The following is a 22,317-nucleotide window of genomic DNA, read 5'->3' on the forward strand; positions in this document are numbered from 1 at the left end:
ATTTGTTCCCCCTTGATAGGAAAGCTACACTACCTTTCAAAAGTTACTGTTAATTTAGTCAGTTACAAACGTATCAAAAGTTAGTTAAATAAAGTGACAAAAGTTAAAATGTTTACGCACACTGTAGACTGCTGATGTACCTGAGAGAGAAAATAGATTTCTCAGTAAATTATCTAATTTTCAGACGTAAGGGAAAAAAAAATATTTTACAGCTTGTTTTGGAGAGCATCACCGTTATATATAAGGACAGTAGAATAAAAAAAATATGGAATTAATATTTATAAATGAGCAATTTATAAATGTAGTTAGCATTGGCTAACAAAATGTTTCAAATAGGCTATTATCATTGATTTAAATATTATTTTTATTTTTAATTTTAAGCTAAAACTTGTTTCAAGACATTACAAACCAAACATTATTTAAATTGTAATAACATTTCAGAATACAGTTTTTACAGTGTTTTAGTGGAATTTGTGCAGCCTTGATTTATTTATTTTTTTTTAAATAATTTTTATTAGCAATTTTAAAAAAAAATCTTACTCACTTGAGCTTTTAAACAGTAATGTACGTTGACCTCTAAATAAAAATGCATCTACTTTTTTACCAGTTAGTGCAGCGTTTAAGTTCAGGGTTGCCCAGATGTCCAAAATTGTTTTCAAAATGTCCTAAAATTTGTGAGAAGTTAATAATATAATAATAACCTGATATAAGCAGAATTCCAGTGACCGAAGTCCCCAGCAGGTCGGAGTGTAAAGTATACTGCCATCTTTAAAGGGAGATGGCCTTTTTACGTATTCCTTTGGATAATGTTTTTAAAAAGCTGTTCCTCTGACCTTAATCCTGTTTTTTAAAGAGTACAATAGTTGGGAGGCTCGAGCCTGAGATGATATAAACTTTTTTTCGGTTACGGTCGTTCGGAAGCATTTATCTCAATTTAACAGCTTACTGACTTCAAACCCAAAAACTGCCACTAGTGTAGGAGTCCTTTGAGGATTACTGAAAAATGTGTCACCCTCACATTTTCACTCCATTTCACAGAGAGACAGAAGATGCACGTAGTACGATCCTTCCGGCCTCCTTGAACGTCTGGAGTGACTCAGAGGAGAACGCTGGCCTCCCACTCGCATCTCATTCAGGTCATGACAGACCAGCCATGAAGAAGAATCCCACTCAAAGTCCCAAGGTAAAGTCTTCCAACTTTCAGCTTAGGCTTTTTGTGTGTGTGTGTGTGAGATATTACAGCGATATGATAAAAACGGAGTGAAATAAAACCCAACTGGTGTAAAGTTTACCTGTGCAGCTTCCGGTCGGCCGTGGTCAGACGAGCCCAAGGCTAAACCGTAATTGCGCAGACATGAGTTTGGCAGAAGCAATTGATATTGACTTTTCTTCGGAAGTTGACATTTTTATTTCTCTCTCTCTATGATTCACTCAGACACCGGAGGCAGATGGTTTTTTTCATCCTAAATAACAATCAAATGCGAGACAGAAATGATGAGGAGATATTTCTGTGTCAGTAGGAAAAGATGAAAGTCATCTTACAGTATGTCATGAATATGGCTATAGCTCAGGTCAGGTTTCTTTATTTTTTGGCACAACGAAAGTTTATTATCCCCAGCTGCATTTTTCCGTTACTTGTCTTATTTGCTTATTAATGTAAAAAAAAAAAAAAAAAAAAAGCTGCAGCCACCTTTTAACACTGAAAACTAGTCAAAATCCGCAAATCGGATCAGGCTTGGGTCTGAAAGGAAAAGGAAAAATGCAATGTAATAGATTAACAGAAAGTAGTAGATTTTTTTAAATTCGATACTGATTCATCAAAATAATATGACCTTTTAGCAGTCCATTTGAAGCACTTTTTAGCGTTTTATAACGGCGTGAGCAGGTTAATCCTTCCTCAGGAAATAATACTTGAACATATGAAATTTCTAGTTTTATTTCTTGAAGGTGACAACAGTAGAATTAAATTTAATGAAATATATTAAAGAAGAATAAATTAAAATACATTTTTGGCAGAAATGAAAAATGCTGTGAGGAATTGGTTTTGGAAACGACCTGTGCTCGACTAGCTCTATACACTGCATTGTAAAGACTACATCTGTCCATCACAGCCTCATTTCAATCATGTAAAACTAATAATAATACTACTATACAGTTACTATCTGCTTGGCGTAGGTTTAAAAATTGCATGCTATATTAACAAAACTCCTTTTGATTTCAAGTGCCTTTCCCTATTATTTACAGCTATTAATAGTCATTTAAAATTGATTACTCATGTTAGTAAGTGTATTAATTATTATTATTATTAACGGATCCAACTTTTGATTTAAAAAATCTATTAGCCCATTAAATGTTGATATTGACATATTAAATTGTGTTGACAAATATTGACAAATATTGCTCATATTGACAAATTTAGAGAAATAATGTCAACAAATATAAAACTATTTGCAGTGATTGCTTTTACAGCAGAAAGACAATATCACTGTAATGTATGTAATACACACACACACACACACACACACACACAGATGGTCAGGAACTGTACATTTTACTGTAAAATATTGTAAATTCAACAACGCACACTGCTATTAAAATCTGTTTTGTACCTTTAACATAACAACATAACTAACAAAGGGCATAATAATGCAGGCTTTAAAAGAAAAAAAACACATGAAGAGCCACACAAGTAGCTCCCCCACGAGCAGAAATACGTATAATATAAATATATATAAGTATATATAAATATAAACGTATAAATACGAGTCATTCCTGCAAACACAAAACAGCATCATGGGAACACTCTTAAATAATGCATTAAACATTCATTTAACAACAGAAGATGTAACATAAAGCCTACATGTACAGAAACAATAACATAAACAATTTAAAAAAACATATCACGCTGGGAATATGTTTACAGTTTTTATCAGTAAATTTTACATTGATTTGAGTTAAAATGACGCTTCTTTTTTACAGTGTAGCTAAAGCATCTTTAGGGTCTCAGCAGCTGGCGTTCGTCTACTATTCTTCTCTCAAGCTCTTGCTGTGTGCTGTTGGAAAGTGCACCTTCTGCCCGGAGTGTCTGAACGCTCAGGACTGGGTTTTCATTAAGGCTAAGTCTATATTGAGGTGCACTGAGCTTTTCCTCCAGTCCCTCAGTCCCTGCCGCTGAAAAGCCGCCCCACAGCATCAGGCCTCTACCAGCACACTTTACTTGTGGGATGCTGCTCTGCAGGTGACGAGCACAGCTGGGTTCCTTCAAACGCGGTGCTTAGAACTGATGTTCATCAGAACAGAGAATCTTGTTTCTCAGAGTCTGAGGGCCCTTAGGTGCTTTTTTTTGTACGTTTCAAGTGTGCTTTCATGTGTCTTAACAGAGGCGAGGATTGCCATAAAGCCTAGGTCAGTGGAGTATTGCAGTGATGTTTGTTTGTCCTTCTGTGGTTTCCATATATGATCATGGAACTCACAAACAGGTTCTTGGTCACCACGGTAACCAAAGCCCCTCTCAATCAATTGCTCAGTTTAGGAAGAATCCTGTTTTTTTTCCCAATCGTCTTCCAGTACGGATAATGGAGGCTAAATGCTTCTGTGAACCTTCAATGCAACAGATATTTTTTTCTGAACTCCAGAAGTGTGGTTGTTGTACAAGCAGTTGTTTTAGCTCAGAGTTTTTTGAGATTGATATTTATTCCAATCTTCATTTTCAGTGGTTAGACCTTTTTTTCAAGATGATTTCATACCCATTCAAGTGAATTTGCCCCAAGTTAATTTCACTCAAAGTATGGTAACATCTACAAGCAGTATTAATGCTCCTGAGCTACATTTCTTTATCTAAATTGGCAAAGATGTTAAAAACCTGTTATTCCCTTTCATAACATCATGATGTATGGAGTGTAGATGTGAAATTGTGAAAAAATTGAAGGGGTCTGAATACATTTGCAAGACAGTGTGTGTGTGTGTGTGTGTGTGTGTGTGTGTGTGTGTGTGTGTGTGTGTGTATGTATGTATGTATATATGTATGTATGTATGTATTGTGTATTTAGAAAACAGAAGAACATGCAAAGATTTATTTGAAATTGTCTATTATTGAACATTTGCAGCTGATGTAACGTCTTTCAAATTCTGAGTCATGGAGGTCACATGGATCAGACATCTTCAGTGTTAAAGAGATGGTTACAATAGGCCATGTCATCACAAGCATTTCAATGAGGGCCGCGGGGGGGTCGCCCGTGTGATGCCACTAAGTGAAGGAGAAAAAAGCCTAGTGGGGAAAGAAGTAATTAACGATGTACAAAACACTCCTAATAATTCACTTACTGCACACACCTCTACTTATTCATGGGAAGGGATAATGGTTAAATCACATAGCTGCGGAACATCAGCAACCGTGCTTTTGTTTGAATTTGTTATTTAAAGCAGTTTATTATTTAAAGTAATTCATGCTGTTCTGAATGCAACTTCTAGGAATTTCTAATTAGCATTTTCCCCCAGTTTTTCCGAGACAGATTGTGCTAATTTAAATAATTTGTGTTGGCTAATAGCCATTTGCCTTTTGAAACAAGAAAACAAATCAATATCTGGCATGTTACTCCTGTTGACTAAGCAAGAACCTTTCATACCCTAAAACGATGAACAACAATTAGCCACTGAAATATGAGCAACATATACTGCTAATACCTTTTTGGCAACAATTGTTTGATCTCATGGAGAAAAAAAAAAAAAAAAAAAGCCCTCAGCGCAGCCAATGTTTCGTGTCTGGGCTATATTTTACAACATTGTCAAAACTGATGGTCCACAGAGGCGTATGTGTATTTGTCAAACTCGTATTGTAGAGTCACTTCGGCTGTATAAGGAATAGTTCATTTAAAAAAATTAAATAAAAATGTCTTCACCCTGTAGGCAGTTTAAGTGTGGAGGACTTTATTTCTGCATGGAAACAGATTTGTAGACTTTTTTTTGTTTTGCTCACCAACGGATCCTCTGCAGTGAATGGGTGCCATCAGAATCCAAAAAACAAACAAACAAAACATTACAATAATCCACACAACTCCATGTCATGAATTAACATAGATAGAAATAAGCTGCATGTAAGAAATGAAACCATTATTGAAGCTTTTTATTACAGCTCTGTTGCTTCTGGCTAAAATAGGCTACATTTTCTATCCGAAACACTGCCAGTGAGTCTGGATCAGAATCAGAAGAGAAATATACAGAGATGAAGCATTGTTTGCAAGCCAAAACAGCCCAAAACCGTTCTAAATTAATATTTTTATGTAACAGGACAAAAGAAGAAGAATTTTTGACTTATTATGGATTTTGGCCAGAAGGGACAGTTTAATGCTATCCTTGATTCTAACAACTTTTCATTTAAAAAGATATTAATTTATGCACTGTGACGTATTTATCAGCAGTTCGGGCTCTCTTTCTGACGGTACCCATTCACTGCAGAGGATTCACTGGTCAGTGACGTAATGTTAAATGTAATGTTAAATTCTCCAAATCTGTTCTCATGAAGTAGCAAACTGATCTGCATCATGTATGGCTTGAGAGTAAATACACTGAAAACTCCAAGACAATAATCAACGGCAAAGGACATCAATAATGAAATATCTGTTTCTCATGTCGTTTTCATTTGAATCAACACAGCCTGCAACGATGCCTAAAATGCCCGTATGCTATTATCTTTCATAAGGCTTTTTTTGGGGGGATTATTGCTTCCTTACAGCGGCATCCAATCATAAACTCAACAAGCACTTGTATTGTGTCAGGGGCTGTAGGTGTGATGTCAAGTATGCTTATTTCCGTATGTTGTATGCTTATGATAATGCAGCCGTGATCAAAGCAGCAGGATATTTTCACTCCAGTGCAAGGTTATCTATGTTCTTCTGCCTGCACTTGGTAAATAGGGGTAGCAGATGCTGGGTACTCATTGCATTTAAATCAATTTAACACACCCATGGTCAATGTTCCCTCTAATTCGTGTTCTTACAGAGCAAAACCAGGCAGATCCTATAGACACCTGAGCAGAAACACTCCGTGTACCAGTCATTATATAATGCAGGACAGATGTTTTATTTGTTTATTTATTTTTACATGCAGTAGGCCCCTTCCACTCTTTTTTAAAATAGTTCAACCAAGGCATCATTAAACTGCTATTAATACACATTTGAGTGATTCTGAGAATGCATATATTTTCTAGAGATTAATATTTGGAAGCAAATTAATAACTAAAGAAACAAAAACTTGGATTGAAACTTGAGACTAAATAGGCCTCTCAATAATATTTAATGATGATCTCTGAACCAATCTTAAGTAGATTTGGATGTATAATTTGACATGATTTTCCTGCTGGAAAGCATAATACAATCAAAATTTCCGACCCTGTAATAGTAAAGCACCCCCATAAAAAGACTGGTCCCTCTCCATTTTACTGAGTGGTTGTTATTGTTTTTTTTCTTCTTGCAGCAGACATACACCTCATCTATAGATCCAAAAATCTAGTTTGGTCACATCAATAATTCATTAGTATGGTGTAGGGCCTCCTTTTGCAGTCAATACAGCATCCAGTTTGTTTTGGGAATGACAGATACAAGTCCTGCACAGTTTCCAGAGGGATTAGGTGGAATAGTGTCCAGGTCACTACGTGATGCTGGAGGAGGAAAATGTTTCCTGACTCGCTCGTCTAAAACACCCCAAAGTGGCTCAATATTATTTAGATCTGGAGACTGTGCAGGCCATGGGAGATGTTCAACTTTCATGTTCATCAAACCACTCTGTCACAGGTCTTGCTGTGTGTATTGGTGTATTATCATCCTGATACATGCCACTGCCTTCAGGATACAATGTTTGAACCACTGAGTGCACATGGTCCTTCAGACAGTCTTTGGCAGCGTCTATCTAGCAGAAGTACTGGCTCTAGGGAATGCCATGATGATTGCAGCCCAAACCATCACTGATCTACCCCCATGCTTTACTCTGGACATGCTTCTTTGGGGCTTCTCCACACCGTAACTCTCTCTGATGTGGGAAAGACAGTGAAGGTGGACTCATCTTTGAAACTAACGTTTGGCATTGACACAAGTGACCAAAGGTTTGGCTTTAGCAGCCTGGCCATGTATATTGACCCGGTGGAGCTCCCCACGGACAGTTTTGGTGTGAACAGGAGAGTTGAGGTGTACATTTAATTCTGCAGTGAGTTGGGTAGCTGTGGTTTTATGTTTTTTGGATACAATCCGGTTTAGCACACGGACATCCCTTTCGGACAGCTTCCTCTTGCGTTCACAGTTACATCTGTTGGATGTGGTTAATCCTTCTTGGTGGTATGCTGACATTACCCTGGATACCGTGGCTCTTGACACATCACAAAGACTTGCTGTCTGGGTCACAGATGTGTCAGTAAGACGTGCACCAACAATTTGTCCTCTTTCACCCATAACTCTGTCACCCATAATGTTGTGTGCATTGCAATATTTTAAGCAAAACTGTTACTCTGCTAATGAAACCTTCACACTCTGCTCCTACTGGAATGTGTAATCAATGAAGATTGGCCAACAGGCTGCTCAAATTTAGCCATAAAACCACCAACACTAAATTGGCCAGTGTTTCAGTTTCATTGTCCAACCCCTATAGGTCTAATTGAGCATTTCAAGTCAGCCTTTTATGTTCTTGGTCAGTTGTGGCATTCAGCAAAATTAATTGGAAGTTAATTCTCAGTTGTTTTGGTCAAACTTTTTAACATTTTACTCATTTGATTAATTAAAATATTTAACATTAAATAAAATAATAAATAAAAAAGAAACATTCCCTGACCCCAGTATGCATACAAAATATAATGCTCATTCAGTCATTAGCTAGCACAAGAAATCGTATTGTATTTCCCACACATTTTTAAGCCTATTTTCTCAATTTTTTTTCTACACAGGAGCAACATCAAAGTGCAGCGTTGGTGTGTTTTTTTTAAGAGACAGAGAAAGTTAGTTCAGAGAAGAGAAGGATTTGTGGTGTCTGGATCTCTGTCTGGCTTGTGTGAACTTGGCAAGAAAAGAAAAAAAAAGTATCTACAAAGTTATAACTGTTCACATTTGGTTTACCTGAGAGTGAGAGAAAGGCAACGAATGATGAAAATAGACAGATGACAGCCAGAGTAAGTTGAAAGAGTTCTGAGTGAATTATAGCAGATTGTCTGTAGATTCAGCTTTGTGAACGCATTGCAACGATATATAAATGGTAAGAAAAAGAAATTAAAATGCAGAGAAGGATGTCAGATACAACACTTTTATCTCTAACTTCACGTCAAATGGTGTCATCCAAAAGGCAGGAATCCTGGCACAGAAACCGATCCGTTGGGATTTTCCTTCCCAGCATTTATTTTCAGTTCAATGTGGTAATATCATAAAAAGTGTGATGCATTGCTATGCTCTGTGACCGTGCTGTCTTATGGTTGAGATATTGCTTGGTTATTTTTCATTTTGTCTCAGTGCTGACACGATGCTGTGTGGAGCTTGTGACGTAAATATCGCATGTTTGGTTCAAGATAGAAGTGACCGGTGAAATAAGGCACTTAAGCCCAGATTGCACAAAGTTTGTAGAACCAATTTGTACCAATTTGTGTTTCAGTCTGCTTAACCTTGTCTTAGACGGCCTGCCCACGGGCTCACCGACCATCTGATGAATATTACACACAAAGCTACCGATAGGGGCCGAGCCGGGCTTAAGGGAGCCTGCGATGACGGTTTTGTAACGGGCCCAAGAATTGCCATCCTGATTACATAAGAGCATGGCAAGTAAAATCCCAAGCTAAAATCTGTTTGGCTGGCTTCGTTGTCATTTTAATGAGTCAGTATATTGCAGCATAAAAAAATTACTTTTTGTTTATACAATGTGTTTTGTCCTTCGATGGCAAAGCTGGATTTTCAGGAACGTGGTCCTTTCATGAAAAGAAAGGTCAAAAGAATAGCATTTATTGAAAATAAACATATTTCGTAACACAATACATATCTGAAATGTCACTCCTTTACAAGATACCAGACCGAGAACCAGCTGCTTTAATGAATTTGACAAATTTTGTTGAGATTCATATGGCATTCAATCTTTAAAAGATGAGTAAGTAAATCGCAAATGAAAGTGATACATTTAAATAAGATAATATATATATATATTTTTATGGCTTGTCATTGCAAGTACAAGTACAGTTTCATCAATACAAGCCTGAACGACTTCATTGACTTTATCCATTCATGAAACATTCTTCAAACTCTTCTACAGTGTTCTACAGAAAAAAAGAAACTATAGGTTTGGAATGAAGGGGTGAGGAAATGATGACTGTTACGAAGTGATAAAGCCATGTTTGTATAAAAGACGCATGCAAGGTGTTTCACAAAAGTGTCTTTGATTGCATTTTTCTCATTCCAAATCGGTGACACTTGCTGTCTCCCGCCTCTCATGACTAATACTTGTTTTTGTGTGCAGATCGGCCCTTAAGTGAAATCTTCCAACTATACAAACACGTAAAGAGCTTGAAGTTAGAAAACCTCGCATGAACTCGCTCTGCTGTCTTTTGTGAAAAAGATACGAGGCAAATCTCACCTATTACGGCCTTCAGGGAATTTATCCATTTCACTTTAGAAAATACGGTGCTGTAGACTAATGCGTTGTGACACAAAGGAAAACAAGAAGGATCAGAGGCACATTTAGGCAGATATAGGGTTTTGGTCAAAAGGCCAAAAAAATCTCACAGCTGACGTTCAGTCCAGTCATCACTTTAAGGTTTAGCGGGGTAAAAAATTATATACTTGAACCTTTTAGCTCTAAGACATGATCATTTTTCCCGTATAAATGGCTCTTTACACATTGAAATGTATAGCTTTATTTATATTTTAGGATGGGTTTCGAGCTGTCGGATTTGGGGAAAAGTTTGAAACTTGAGTGACGTGAGAGCGAGTAAATAATGAGACAATCTTCTGTTTTGGGTCAGCAATTCCTATAAGAACATTCCCGAGACGTTTCAAAAGACATCCTTTCTAGCAAACAAAGGCAATGTTTCCACGTGGGAATCCGTGCGTTTAACCTGGAGGCAAAGCTGAACCTACAAAATTTCCTGACGTACGCACTAAACCCTCCACAGGTTAAATGAAACGACTTGACATCTGCTATAAACAAAGCCTACAGAAACTGCTGTTCCACTAGAGAAATTTTAGCTTTGGCTTTTATACGGGGTTCAGATGAATGGGCTTTTTATTTCCGAGATAAGCTATAATGACGAATCTCCGCTCCAGGGAACGACTGACAGAACGAGCGGAAAGTGACAAACCGCGCGAGAGAGCATCATCACAAAGGTTTCCCATCTCTCCTCTGTCGGCGTAGCCCACCTGTTCGTGCTGGTTTATATCCCTCACTCACTCATTTTTTGAGTCTCGCTCTATCCTTTCCCCGTCTTTCAAGAAATCCGTGGCCTTGTTACAGAGACTCCTCCTGTTCGGATCCCAATCTCTGTCCCTGCTTTATCTGAAATCCAATTCCCTGCCTCTCTGACCTCCCATTCTCTACGTCCCTCTTTCAACGTTCGCAGCGAAACTTTTGATGTGAGCAAAACATCCTGACCAATCAGGCTTTCGTTTGCCTCTATTAAGACGCAATCTTCCCTCCATCTTCACTCTGGGTAAATATGCACATATATTAGAATGCATTATATCCACGTGCTCTAGACCTACCAGAGTTTATTTTTATAATACGCACCGCTGGCTGTCATGAGGCACGAACCCTATCATTTATTGAGCGTGCTGATATTTGGCAGGATCTGTTCTGCTCGTTGAGGTATGACTATCTGAGATTCAACCGGTTACATAACCGCTAGATTGCAGGTTTCCTGGCTGAAAATGAATCATAGCCTATTGAACCACCTGGAGGACCTTGGATAGCATCCTCCAAACCTCCACAGGACCCAATGATCGCCATAACGCATACATCTTATTTTACTGTGTCCAAATACACTGTGAATTCAGTTAGGACACCGTTAAGAAAGCAATTTCCCTTTGCTGACCCAGCTTAAAAAAAGAAAAGAAAAAGAAATAGCCTAATAGAAGAAAACATAAAAGTAGGATACGGTGATTATTAAAGTATCACGTGTCCTATTAAACAGGGGATGACAATTCTTCAGTCGATCATAAAGCAGTGCCTCCCTCATTAAGCACCTGTCAGGCGCTCCGCGGCGCGCGCGGCTCCCACGCACTAGATGAATCTCTCGCGCTCTCATCAGAAGCGTTGAACTACGGCAGTCGCGCGCAGCTCCCGTCGTGTCCATCAGTCGCAGGGGATTGTTTATCCGGGGAAACCGCGCTGAAGCGAAGACTTGCGGATCACTGGACGTAAGTACTTCAGGCAAATTGCTAAATGAGGTTTTGGCCACCTGTTTGTTGAGGTGATTCGCGTCGCGTGAAGTGTGGGCTTAAGTAAACGTGCGCGTGTGATAGGCTACGGATATAGGCACTTTTATTATTTAACTTTTGTGTATTTTTTTTATATTATCATTATAAGCCTACACTATTTTTATTGTTTTATGCACGTATTCATAATTATAACATGCATTTAAATTAGCATTTATAAGTAGAGACTTAATAACTTGAATAACCCATATTTTTTTTTTTTTTTTATTTAAACGCAGGCTATCTTCAAGCGGTAAATAAATCCACGAGAATCTATTGCGCCAACCAGACAACGAAAGCACAGTAGGCGGTAGAATCCATAATTCCCCAAATGGTTTTAGTCCAAGAGAACCCAGAATATGATGACATGGAATTATTTAGCTTCTATCTTCTACATATAGCCTAAGCTATATACCATTCCCGACTGTCTACTCAGTGTAGGCTACGGTCCTGTGTCAGTTATTGGTAGTCTATATCATTAAGTGAACTCTACAATTGTTCCGCGTTAAATTAAGAACACCCTCGGAACTACACTCTCAGGAAAAAAAGGTCCAAAAGCTGTCACATGTTAGCGTTTAGGTAGCCTACTAAACCCAAAGAGTACCTTTGATGTACAAATGTGAACGCTCTTGAAATGGTACTGCCCCAGTGACAGTTTCTTTCTGATAGTGTTTGGTTAGTTATTCAATTATTTTTGCAGGCTTTTTTTTAATCAATTGCGTTATTAACTAAAAAAATTCTTGCTTATATGAAGTAAGTGCAGACAGAGGCTATCATTCTGAATGAATCTTGCCAACTTGCTAACTACTTTAATAATGGACTGTGGGTGTGTATATATCTGTCCTTAAAATATTAGTGCTAGTCAAATACATACCAAATACATTCATTATTTTGTATTATGTTATGTAAAAAAAATATTAAGGTCAAAATTTGCTAGTATTCTATTCAAAGTATGCTTTTTGACCTTGCGGGGACATTTGTCCCCATGAGGAAAAAAGCTTATAAAATATACAGGATTTAATTTTTTGAAAATCTAAAAATGGCAGTAGTTCCCTGTAAGGGGTAGGTTTATGTGTAGGACGATAACACAAAAACTAATACGCCTATGGAATGTGTTTGTGTGTGTGTTATATTAAATGAAATATACTGAATGAAATTAAATATAATGAGTAAAGTAGCCTACATGCATAATTCGATTCATTAGTAATTTGTTAAAGTTTGGGGTTCCATGTTCTGAAACAATAAAAAATTATTATAATAATTACCTTTTTTTTATTAAGTTAAAGGATAATAATAATAACCACAATTTTTGTTATGTTAAAGGATAAGACTGGTTAAGGTATACAAATGTAAGTATTTTAAGGGACCCTACAAATCAAGACATTTTAGCTGCGGGAAAAAGGACATATCCAATAAAAGTGTATTCAGAACAGCAGAGGAATGCTTGCAGATGAGACAGGGAAAAACACTCCCCCAGAAAACAATAAAGATTTAGTATAGAGACAGACTGTATGATTCATCAGCATGTCTTTGAAAATATAAACAAGGGCTGGCGCTGTTTTGGTGGTCCCCGTGAAGTTATTTCTGAGCTGCGCTGTGACTCTCTGTGATACCAAAAAAAAAACAGCTCTGGGGCTGAATGCATGATAAATTGTAATGGTGTTTCAGAGCTTCTTTAAAAAAAAAAAAAACGCAAAGACCTACATCTGCAGCACATGAGAATACAAGTTATGATTACTAATTTGTCTCAGACGTTTGTTTTTAGGTTTTGAAGATGATTAAAGAGCCTGATGTATGCTGTGCATATTAATAGAGCGAGTGGCATCCTTATCTTAGCCTGTCCTGCCCCTTTGGCCTATAGCCAGATGCCCTGCGTTGTCTCATATTTTATTCAGACCCAGTCAGGTACATTTTGTTCCTTATACTTCAGCCGTTATTATAAAAGGACCTTAGATGTATTGATTGCAATTTGCCAGAGCAAAACAAAGAGATGCAAAATATGATGATAATAATCATAGCGATATGACAATAATGATTGCTATTGCCAAACTGTTCAAAATTGTAAAACACACACACACACACACACACACACACACACATATATATATATATATATATATATATATATATATATATATATATATATATATATATATATATATATGTATGTATAATCCCTTTCAGTTAAATTTGATCATTATTAGTAATTGTCTTTCTATGGTTGAGCATGGCACTGATACCTGATATATACACCTGATACACAGGGCTGATAAAATAAAGCGTAACGGTAGGTTTTATTCTGAGCACGTATCACCGATTTTTGATTTCAAACTAGTAGAACAGCAACTCCTCTCGCTTGCTTCCTAAAGATATCAATCACCAGACACTGCATTGGCACAACATGATTGACATTTAGTTCTCATTAATTCTCTGAATGCACACCCAATGGAGATTCAATTACTGGATGAAGAATAGGGTTTTGATAGTGTGACTGTGTGCATGTAGTGGAGTATGAAATATCCCGCGAGCCAAGTAAACAGTGAAATTAAAACAAAATGAAATTCCTTCTATGAAGCTAAATAATTGCTTGAATCTCCTATGGGGGGCTTTTGGTGAACGAATAGATGAGTCTGAATACGGGGGGATTTGTTTATTCCTATTGATTTAATTTGCCATCAGGTGATATCTTCTAATATTGAGTTAAATATGTGGAGATGCATAATGAAATATTAAATTGCTTTGTCCTGTCTATTTTACCGTATGTTAATCTTAATTAATTGAACGATGAAATATATTCGCATCTGTTACAAATAACTGGTTTGGGCCGCTTTGATGTAAATCCTAGAACAGCTTTAAAATTTCCCGGAGAAATCCACTGACTACGAGTCGACGTAACGAAAACTTAACGCAATAAAATCTTATTTTGTCCCTCACACGCTCGAGTTAATTGGACATCATTGAGAACCGTCAGCTGCGCAAATTAAGGCAATTATGCTTTGTTTCAAAGGTGAAGGACAAGACTGTGTTTGATGCGCTTCCAACTCATTTCAGGAGAGTGCGACGTTATTGATTGAGGCCGTGTGGTCAGACAGCCCGTAATGATCTTCTGACCGTGCCCGTGACGATTTTAGTGCCCAGAAGCAATCCATCTGTTGACTTCCACCTGAATCGAGATCGGATGATGCTTGCAGGTGACCCAGGTGGCCCTGTGTGTACAAACATCTACACCATGGCTTCATTTAGCAGGTTTTATAGAAACAGTCCCATCGCAGTCTAATCCTACTCTTTGTTCTTTTTCACCCAAGACATGAATTTTGATAGAGTAGTATTGCCTTGAGCAGTATTAAAGTAATAGTTCACCCCCCAAAAAATGAAAATTAGCTAAAAATGTACAGAGAACAAAGATACAGAGGAATTTGTTTCTTCATTGGAACAGATTTGGATAAATGAAGCATTACATCACTCAACAGTGATGAATGGGTGCCGTCAGGGAGAGTCCAAACAGCTGATATAAAACATCACAATGATTCACAAGCAATCTACATGTGAGAAATCCATCAATGAACATCTCGTCAAGTGAAAATACATTAAGGAAAACATTTTAACTGTTGATTCTGGCTTCTAATTATGCTTCTTCCATAACGTAACAATTTAACCAATATATTTGTTTAGAAACTTTTTCATTTGTGCATATTTCTCTTCAGACAAGGTGAACTGTTCACTGGAGAAAGCAATATTATTTATAGAGGACTTTTTTTTAGCAATGGTTTGAATATGAATTTGTTTCTTACAAGCACAGTATTTTACTTCACAAGACGTGAAAAGAAGTGTTTGGGCTCTTCTTTGGAAGAAGTGTTTGGACTCTGACGGCACCCGTTCACTGCAGAGGATCCATTCCATTAGTGAATGCCAAATTCATCCAAATGTGATCCCATAAAAACAAACGAAACATGCAAGCAAACTCGTCTATACCTTAGATGACCCGAGGGGGAGCATTTTTCGTTTTTTCCTTTAAAGAAATCTCATTGCAACCAGTCTGACTCCGGCATGAACTGTGATCACCAGTCCATCACTCAGAAGGCTTTTTGGCACAGTCGGTGCTTGAAGTTTGAGAAGGACAGATCTTCAGTCATTCTGCATCTGGCAATGTGTTCTGATATCTCGCCGTGACAGTCTGTCGTTGTTTGCTCTCTGAAGCAGAGATTGCAAAAAATCGCACAACCTCTCGAGACGTGTTGCATAAGATTAATGTAGCCTACTCCAAAGTTCTTTATTTTGGTTAAAAATGAGTGCTGAGTGAAATTCCAACTTCCAGATGGTTGCATCAGACCTTGGGATGAATGGAAGTTAATGCGTAAAACTTTCTTTTGGGGGAATTGGAAGTCAGTGTAGCTACTTCGTATTGATGCTCTTTCATTTTTTAATGCACAGCCCCATCCTATTGTGAATAATCCATTGTTGCACGCTATTCAAAGGAAAGTTTCTGTAATCTTTAATCTTAATGTAATAACTTGCTCTTCTTTCGAAATGAATTTCCTTTTCCATTGATATCAATGCGAATAGCCAAATGTACTAGTTTAAACAACTCCCACCTGGTTACTGCCAGCTACAGACGTAAGTTGTGTTTTAGTTGTTTCTGTCACCAAACATTTTTTAAGTTTTCTTCAAGCCACCGGTTTTAATTTGGGCCTGCTAGGATGAATCTTTGCATTCGGCATGGATTGCCGTCCGTTTTCATGTCATGTGTTGATTAAAATTGCTTTTTATAGCTTAAATTAGTATTTTAATAAATACAGACTTTCAATGTAAATACAGTGTAGTACAGCATCTAACACTACACTTAGTGCTTAGTACACTGAATGTAAATAATGCGCTTGGCTAAATACTAGTTCTATATCTGCCAGCCCCAACAGTAATGCAGTCAGGTATCATCCACGTGCATTACTCCGACTTTGAAAAGGGATAAGAAATAGAGGGGTGGGGGGTATGTATGTGCCGGTATAAAATCAAAATTGACCTTATTTACTTTTTAATACACAGCGCTAGTGTTATTGTGCACGATTCACATTACATTTTATCAGAACGTAATAACTCGCTCTTGCTCTGAAATGACTTTCTTTTTCAGCTGTTTTCATTAATCCATTTTACTATTCAACCCCTCCCCCTCCAACCACCTGGCTTCATTCTGATTTGAATAAGAACCATTTCTCATGAGCCAATCCAATCAAAAATAGATTTAAAAAAATAAAAATAAAAAAGTCTCGCCCCTTCGTTCATTGCATTTCCCGTTTCATTTGGACGGTTACGCGGTTTACCTGTCACATGGATTTCGCATTAAATGTTATAAACCTTCATTTTGAGCATCAAAGTAACCAAACGAATAAATCCCACTTTTTCGCATGCTGTTTTCTGAATCACCGTATTTGTTTACCGATTTGCCGTTTTATAACGGGAACACGTGTCAAGGCTGATGAAGCCACAGCACCAACAAAACAGTGACGAATCTGCTGCACCGTATTAGAGCTCAGTGAATTAACAGAGTTGGTCCTTTGAGAGGGAATTGTGAGACCTTCAAACGCTTATATATTCAATGAAACTACTCGCAATTACCTTTGGTCTTTTGAGACTCTTTGAGGAAGGGAATTGCCGTCAAGCAGGTAACCCAGGCAGGGATTTAAACGTCTTCGAGGCATATCACCTATGCAGATACTTTTAATAGAGTGCAAATCAAGAAATTATTAGTGTGAGATATATAGTCCCTGTTGATGTGCACCCAGAATAGATCCTGTGATTTGTTGTTGATTTCTTTAATAGAGTACGGCTTGCATCTAGCATTTTGTTTGTTTAAAAAAAACAATCTTTTTCTAGTTTGATGGCACTGCGAGTTAATGGTCTTTAAATGCATGAAATCTGGATAAAGATCAGAATGAAAGTGAATATGTATATTATTAAGCACTTGAAGATGCACTGCTTTACACATAACGGCTAATCTGATGTTCAGCTTAACCTACGCTTTGTTTTAAAAACCTTGTGAGCTGTCTCTGACGGTAGCACTTTAATGCATTATAAGTGCATGAAGGTTGTTATAAAAGGTGGGCAGCGTATTATACTGCCTCGTAAGATACCTTATTCGGCCTGATTCCAAAGCCAGCTTCACCTGCAATCCCAGAATGCTCTATGAGACCTGTTAGCTGACCAAAGGCAAAGTCGTGTTATTGAACCTGCGGCTCTCGATCTGAAGCATGCCCATATAGATGTGTAATTTATCGAACTGCTGTTTGAACTACTGTTTGGTTTTACTCCTTGTGATGAATAATTAACGAAATGTGGCCTTTGTTTTCTTTATATTTATAGTCCTTTGGAATACCGTGGTATGCTAAATAAGATGTAAATATAAAAGGGAATATACTTCAGAGATATTTCACTCATAGGAATTTCAAGGGGGGCCGATGATTGTAGCCAACATGCATTGGAGAAAAAGATTTTCTCCCCTCGCATTCAACTGTTTTACTTGAATGATAGATTAGAATTGTGTGTTTTGTTTTTTTTTTTAAATAGAAGATCAAAAGGGTGAACAAAGCAGATTATTGTGAAAGCTTTTTGACTTTCATGAGCTGTAAGCTCTAATCATCAAAATGTAAAAGAAGGAAATGTTTTACTTTACATGTAGAATAGATGTAGAATATGAAAGTTGACATTTTTCAAATGTTACCAAAAACCTTTTTTTCATGATATTTACATTTTTAAAGATGTACCCGTGTGTGTGTGTGTGTGTGTGTTGGTATTTATCACGTTATAAGGGACCAAATGTCCCAACAAGGATAGGAATACCAATAAATCTCCCCCATGAGGAAGCTTATACAACATACAGGATTTTTATATTTTGAAAATCTAAAAATGGCAGTAGTTTCCTGTAAGGGGTAGGTTTATGTGTAGGACAATAACACATACAGTCTGTACGGTATAAAAACTAATACGCTTATGGAGAGTACCCATAAAAAAACATGGAAACACAACATGTGTATGTGTCAAATTTAAGACTTGTGTTAGGAGGTTATTGGCACCAATATTAAGCTTTATTTATTATTATTATGATTTATTTTTAGTATTTTTACATTGGTGACTTCTTTCTTCACAAGCACAAAAAAAAGCCTGGAACAGTGCCACCATTTATAGCCAAAGCAATATAAATCTATATTTATGGTGCTAATCTTAAAAACATCATTAGAGGGCAGAGTGCTAATAGTGTTTAAACAGCCCGAGTATCACAGGCTGATCACGTTACTGTAGGAAGTGAGAAATGTGGCTGGCAGGAGAAAACAGCTCGCTGTGATGATCTCTTTTTTTTTGGGCAGGATCACACTGACTAGCATGGCTTAGCATTGAGAAAGACAGGGTTGGCCATCTATTCCCAGCCTTTTGAGCAGTCAGCGTGCTCGCTGGTGTGTTTCCACTGCACTGTGAAAAATGAATCACCAAAACTTGCGTGGAGCGTATTAGATTGACAGGGCGGCACCAACGTCTCTCGGCGTTATCAGCATCTTACTGCCAGGCCAGATTACAGCTTCACCAGCAGTGACGCAAATAGTAAACATTTTAAAATGCTTTCATCTGGCTTGGCATGCATAAGGATAAATCCTGTTACCCCAAAGAGAAAACTAAAAAGTGATAAGTACCTTTTAAGTAATGTACCCGGCATATTTTTAAACATGCCGTGTAATGCTGAAAACCATCTTGTGCTCTTAAGAGGTGGTAAATTTGGACAAGGGGGTGAGCAAAAAAAATTGCCACCTTGAGAACTGCATAGCAAACTGAATGAAATACGCCGCTTACATTTGAAATGGACGTACGTTTCCTCAGAAATTCAGTAGATTATTTAATTTGTCCACTAACAGTCTACAGTGAATATCACAGTGAAATTCTGTCTTTATTCTCAACTTAAAATGATATATTGTGTTAAATAGGAAAGTTTACCTTAATTTTAATCGTGTTTGTTCTCCTTTGTTCATCTTCAGAACACACAGACTATTTTAACAGTATCCTCACTACATTTCTGGGCCTTGAACATATTAGTTCCCCTGCTGTCTATGCAGGGCCAGAAACTTATATTTCATCAAATTATCTTATTTTGTGTTCTGAAGATGAACAAAGGTGTTACGGGTTTGGAACGACATTAGGGTGATACAGTTTTCAGATTTGGATGAACTACCCCTTTGGTGTCATTTATAACATTTTTGAAACAGAAAGGCCACTTTTAGACAATTGTAATATATGACAAATGGAGTAAATAATATCCACGCCATGAATGTTGAAATTGTTTGTTTATTGCAGTCTTGGTGCTAATGTAATAATTCAGATTTTTAGCAGATAAAGATTTCATAGTTTAAGTTAAATGTCTGATACAAAGTTTTTAACAATAAAACAGATGCATTAGAAGCATTTGAAACATATTATGTTGCATATAGCTGCTTTTTAAAAAGGGACACAGTTCAGTTTTTTTTTTTAAGTTGTATTTGAAGAATTGATGGCATAGGTATCTGGTAACAATATTATTGTAGACAACATAAAGATGTATTGAATTAATAAATAATAATCTATATTTTGATATCTGTCTGCTAGACTCCTTTCTAAAAAATTAACACATGGGAAATAAATTCAAGAAATACCCACTAAAATAATGAGGTTATATAACACAAATTCTCTAGAGTTGTGTCAAGTTTGACTGATTGTTAAGTAACATGTTTCATTTTCACACTTCAGAATATCTTACAGAATATCTTATACTTTTTCTTTTTCTTTATCCGTCTCTTACAGGTCGCATCCGCATGCTTTGACCATGGACGCCGTCAACTGCTCATCCGTGGATCTCTCTGATGTTCTAGCGAGCAAGATGAGTCCCAGTAAGATCCTCCTCTCCCTGACTCTCTCCTTCTTAGCTGTGGCAACCACCGCCATCAACTCCCTGGTCATCACTGCTATCCTGATCACCCGCAAACTCCACCAACCGGCCAACTACCTCATCTGCTCTCTGGCGGTGACTGACCTCCTAGTGGCCGTTCTGGTGATGCCCGTCAGCATTGTGTACATAGCAGAAGAGACGTGGGTTCTCGGGCCGATCGTGTGTCACCTTTGGTTGGGTGTCGACGTTACGTGCTGCACCTGCTCAATTTTACACCTAGCCGCCATCGCGCTCGATCGATACCGCGCCATTACCGATGCCGTGGCCTATTCCCAGAAACGCACTTACAAAAGAGCAATCGTAACCATTTTGGCACTGTGGATACTGTCTGTGCTGGTGTCTCTACCACCTTTAGTGTGGAGGAAATTCCCTGTGGAACACAAAGATGGGGAGAGGGAAGTCATGGACTGCTTGATTGAGCACGACCATGTGGCTTTCACCGTCTACTCCACTTTCGGAGCTTTCTATATTCCACTGACCCTCATTTTGGTTCTTTACTACAAGATCTACAAGGCGGCGGAGACGCTGCGTAACCGTCGAGGGAGCAGTAGATTGGTCAAACAGACAGTGAGGAGCGTCATGCTTCCCGGAATGAGCTCCGATAAAGACATCGCCCTCAGTCACGAAACATTCTGCCCAGTCGAGAAGTCATTTTCCGATCCGTCGACAGATGGAGAAAGGGTGCGCATTACTTCTTCATCGGGTAATCTCATCAAGGTCCGCAGGAACCCAGGGGCCAGGGAGAGACGGGCCGCTTTTACGTTAGGACTAATCCTGGGAGCCTTCGTGGTTTGTTGGTTGCCGTTCTTCCTGAAGGAGGTGATTGTGAATATTTGCCCGAACTGCAGCACTTCCGCTGTGCTCGCAGATTTCCTCACCTGGCTCGGGTACCTCAATTCCCTCATCAATCCGCTAATATACACCATCTTTAATGAGGACTTTAAGAAGGCATTTAAAAGACTTCTGCCCCTCTGCTGCAGTAATATCCTGTGAAACCGACTGGGAGGGAAGGAAAAATATGAGGGTTTTAAGGCACAGAACTTGCAAATACAATGACAATCCTGTCATAATGTAAATCACTGGACTTCTGCAAGAATGACACATCTTTCAGAGACATTTCATCAGTATTTTGTTTATATAGTGCTTCGGGACATGAGTGCATGTAAAAAAATGAAAAAAAAAAAAAAAACAGTCCAATTGAAGATTTAAGTATTTTTGAAACTGAGGATTTTATATTAAACTAAAAATATCTGGTGCACAGATATTAAGTAAATCGACTCCACCAAGGGGGCAAAGTTTGGCTGGTTAGCATGGTCCAGTTGCCCCTGCTGATATATTGTAACTACATCTGGATCCCAAAATTATTTTTCTTCATTAACAGCCATTCCTATGTTGCTGTGTATACTGACAAAATAAATATTTTGAAACATAGAAATCTTAAATGTTTTGGCAGTGACCAGTTTTTAAGGATAGTTCACAAAATCTGGACCATCGTTTCGTTCCAAAACAATAAAAGACGGCATTTAAAAGACTTCTGCCACTCGGAGTATCATGTGAAACCAACTGGGAGGGAAAAAAGAAAAATATTGTACATGCTGTATTTTAGTCATTTGCATAAAAGTTAACCAATTACAGAGTCAATCATTCTAACTTCGTAGTGTGTAGCATTTAATTCGGATGCCACAATATATGCACGATTTTGACTTTAAATTTATATTAGTTTTCGGCTTGAATTTGATGCATTATGATTCCCCCTCCCCCGACTCAAGAGGTTTGCATTTTCCAGGTACACTTGAAAAGGAGCCTCAGCCAGTTGGAGGCCGTGTGTTGAATTCAAGAAAAATCTGGGCACAGAACTGAGCACATGCAAGCACACACCCTAGAGGTATCTGAATGGAACTAATAATATTGAACTCAGAATTCAGCACAGAA

At 37.8% G+C, this 22,317-nt stretch overlaps 1 protein-coding gene across 4 annotated transcripts; it reads left to right on the plus strand.

Moving 5' to 3' along the window:
• Positions 1-17: 17 nt before the first annotated feature.
• On the plus strand, positions 18-21,816 carry htr1fb (5-hydroxytryptamine (serotonin) receptor 1Fb). Of its 4 annotated transcripts, none has more exons than XM_043235882.1 (3): positions 11,162-11,369; positions 11,666-11,729; positions 20,241-21,816. In XM_043235882.1, the coding sequence occupies exon 3, from the start codon at positions 20,263-20,265 to the stop codon at positions 21,376-21,378; it is 1,116 nt and encodes a 371-aa protein (XP_043091817.1). In that variant the 5' UTR covers positions 11,162-11,369; positions 11,666-11,729; positions 20,241-20,262; the 3' UTR covers positions 21,379-21,816. The 4 variants fall into 4 exon arrangements, with proteins under 4 accessions (XP_043091791.1, XP_043091817.1, XP_043091808.1 ...); XM_043235873.1 differs by having other exon boundaries at positions 11,666-11,679; XM_043235856.1 differs by lacking the exons at positions 11,162-11,369; positions 11,666-11,729 and adding an exon at positions 18-1,183.
• The last annotated feature ends 501 nt before the right edge of the window (positions 21,817-22,317 follow it).

The sequence above is a fragment of the Puntigrus tetrazona genome, chromosome 1, assembly GCF_018831695.1.
Source record: "Puntigrus tetrazona isolate hp1 chromosome 1, ASM1883169v1, whole genome shotgun sequence".
Classification (NCBI taxonomy): domain Eukaryota; kingdom Metazoa; phylum Chordata; class Actinopteri; order Cypriniformes; family Cyprinidae; genus Puntigrus; species Puntigrus tetrazona.

Coding starts and splice junctions, on each gene's coding strand:
- htr1fb (XM_043235856.1), top strand. CDS start 20,263: ATGGACGCCGTCAACTGCTCATCCGTGGATCTCTCTGATGTTCTAGCG.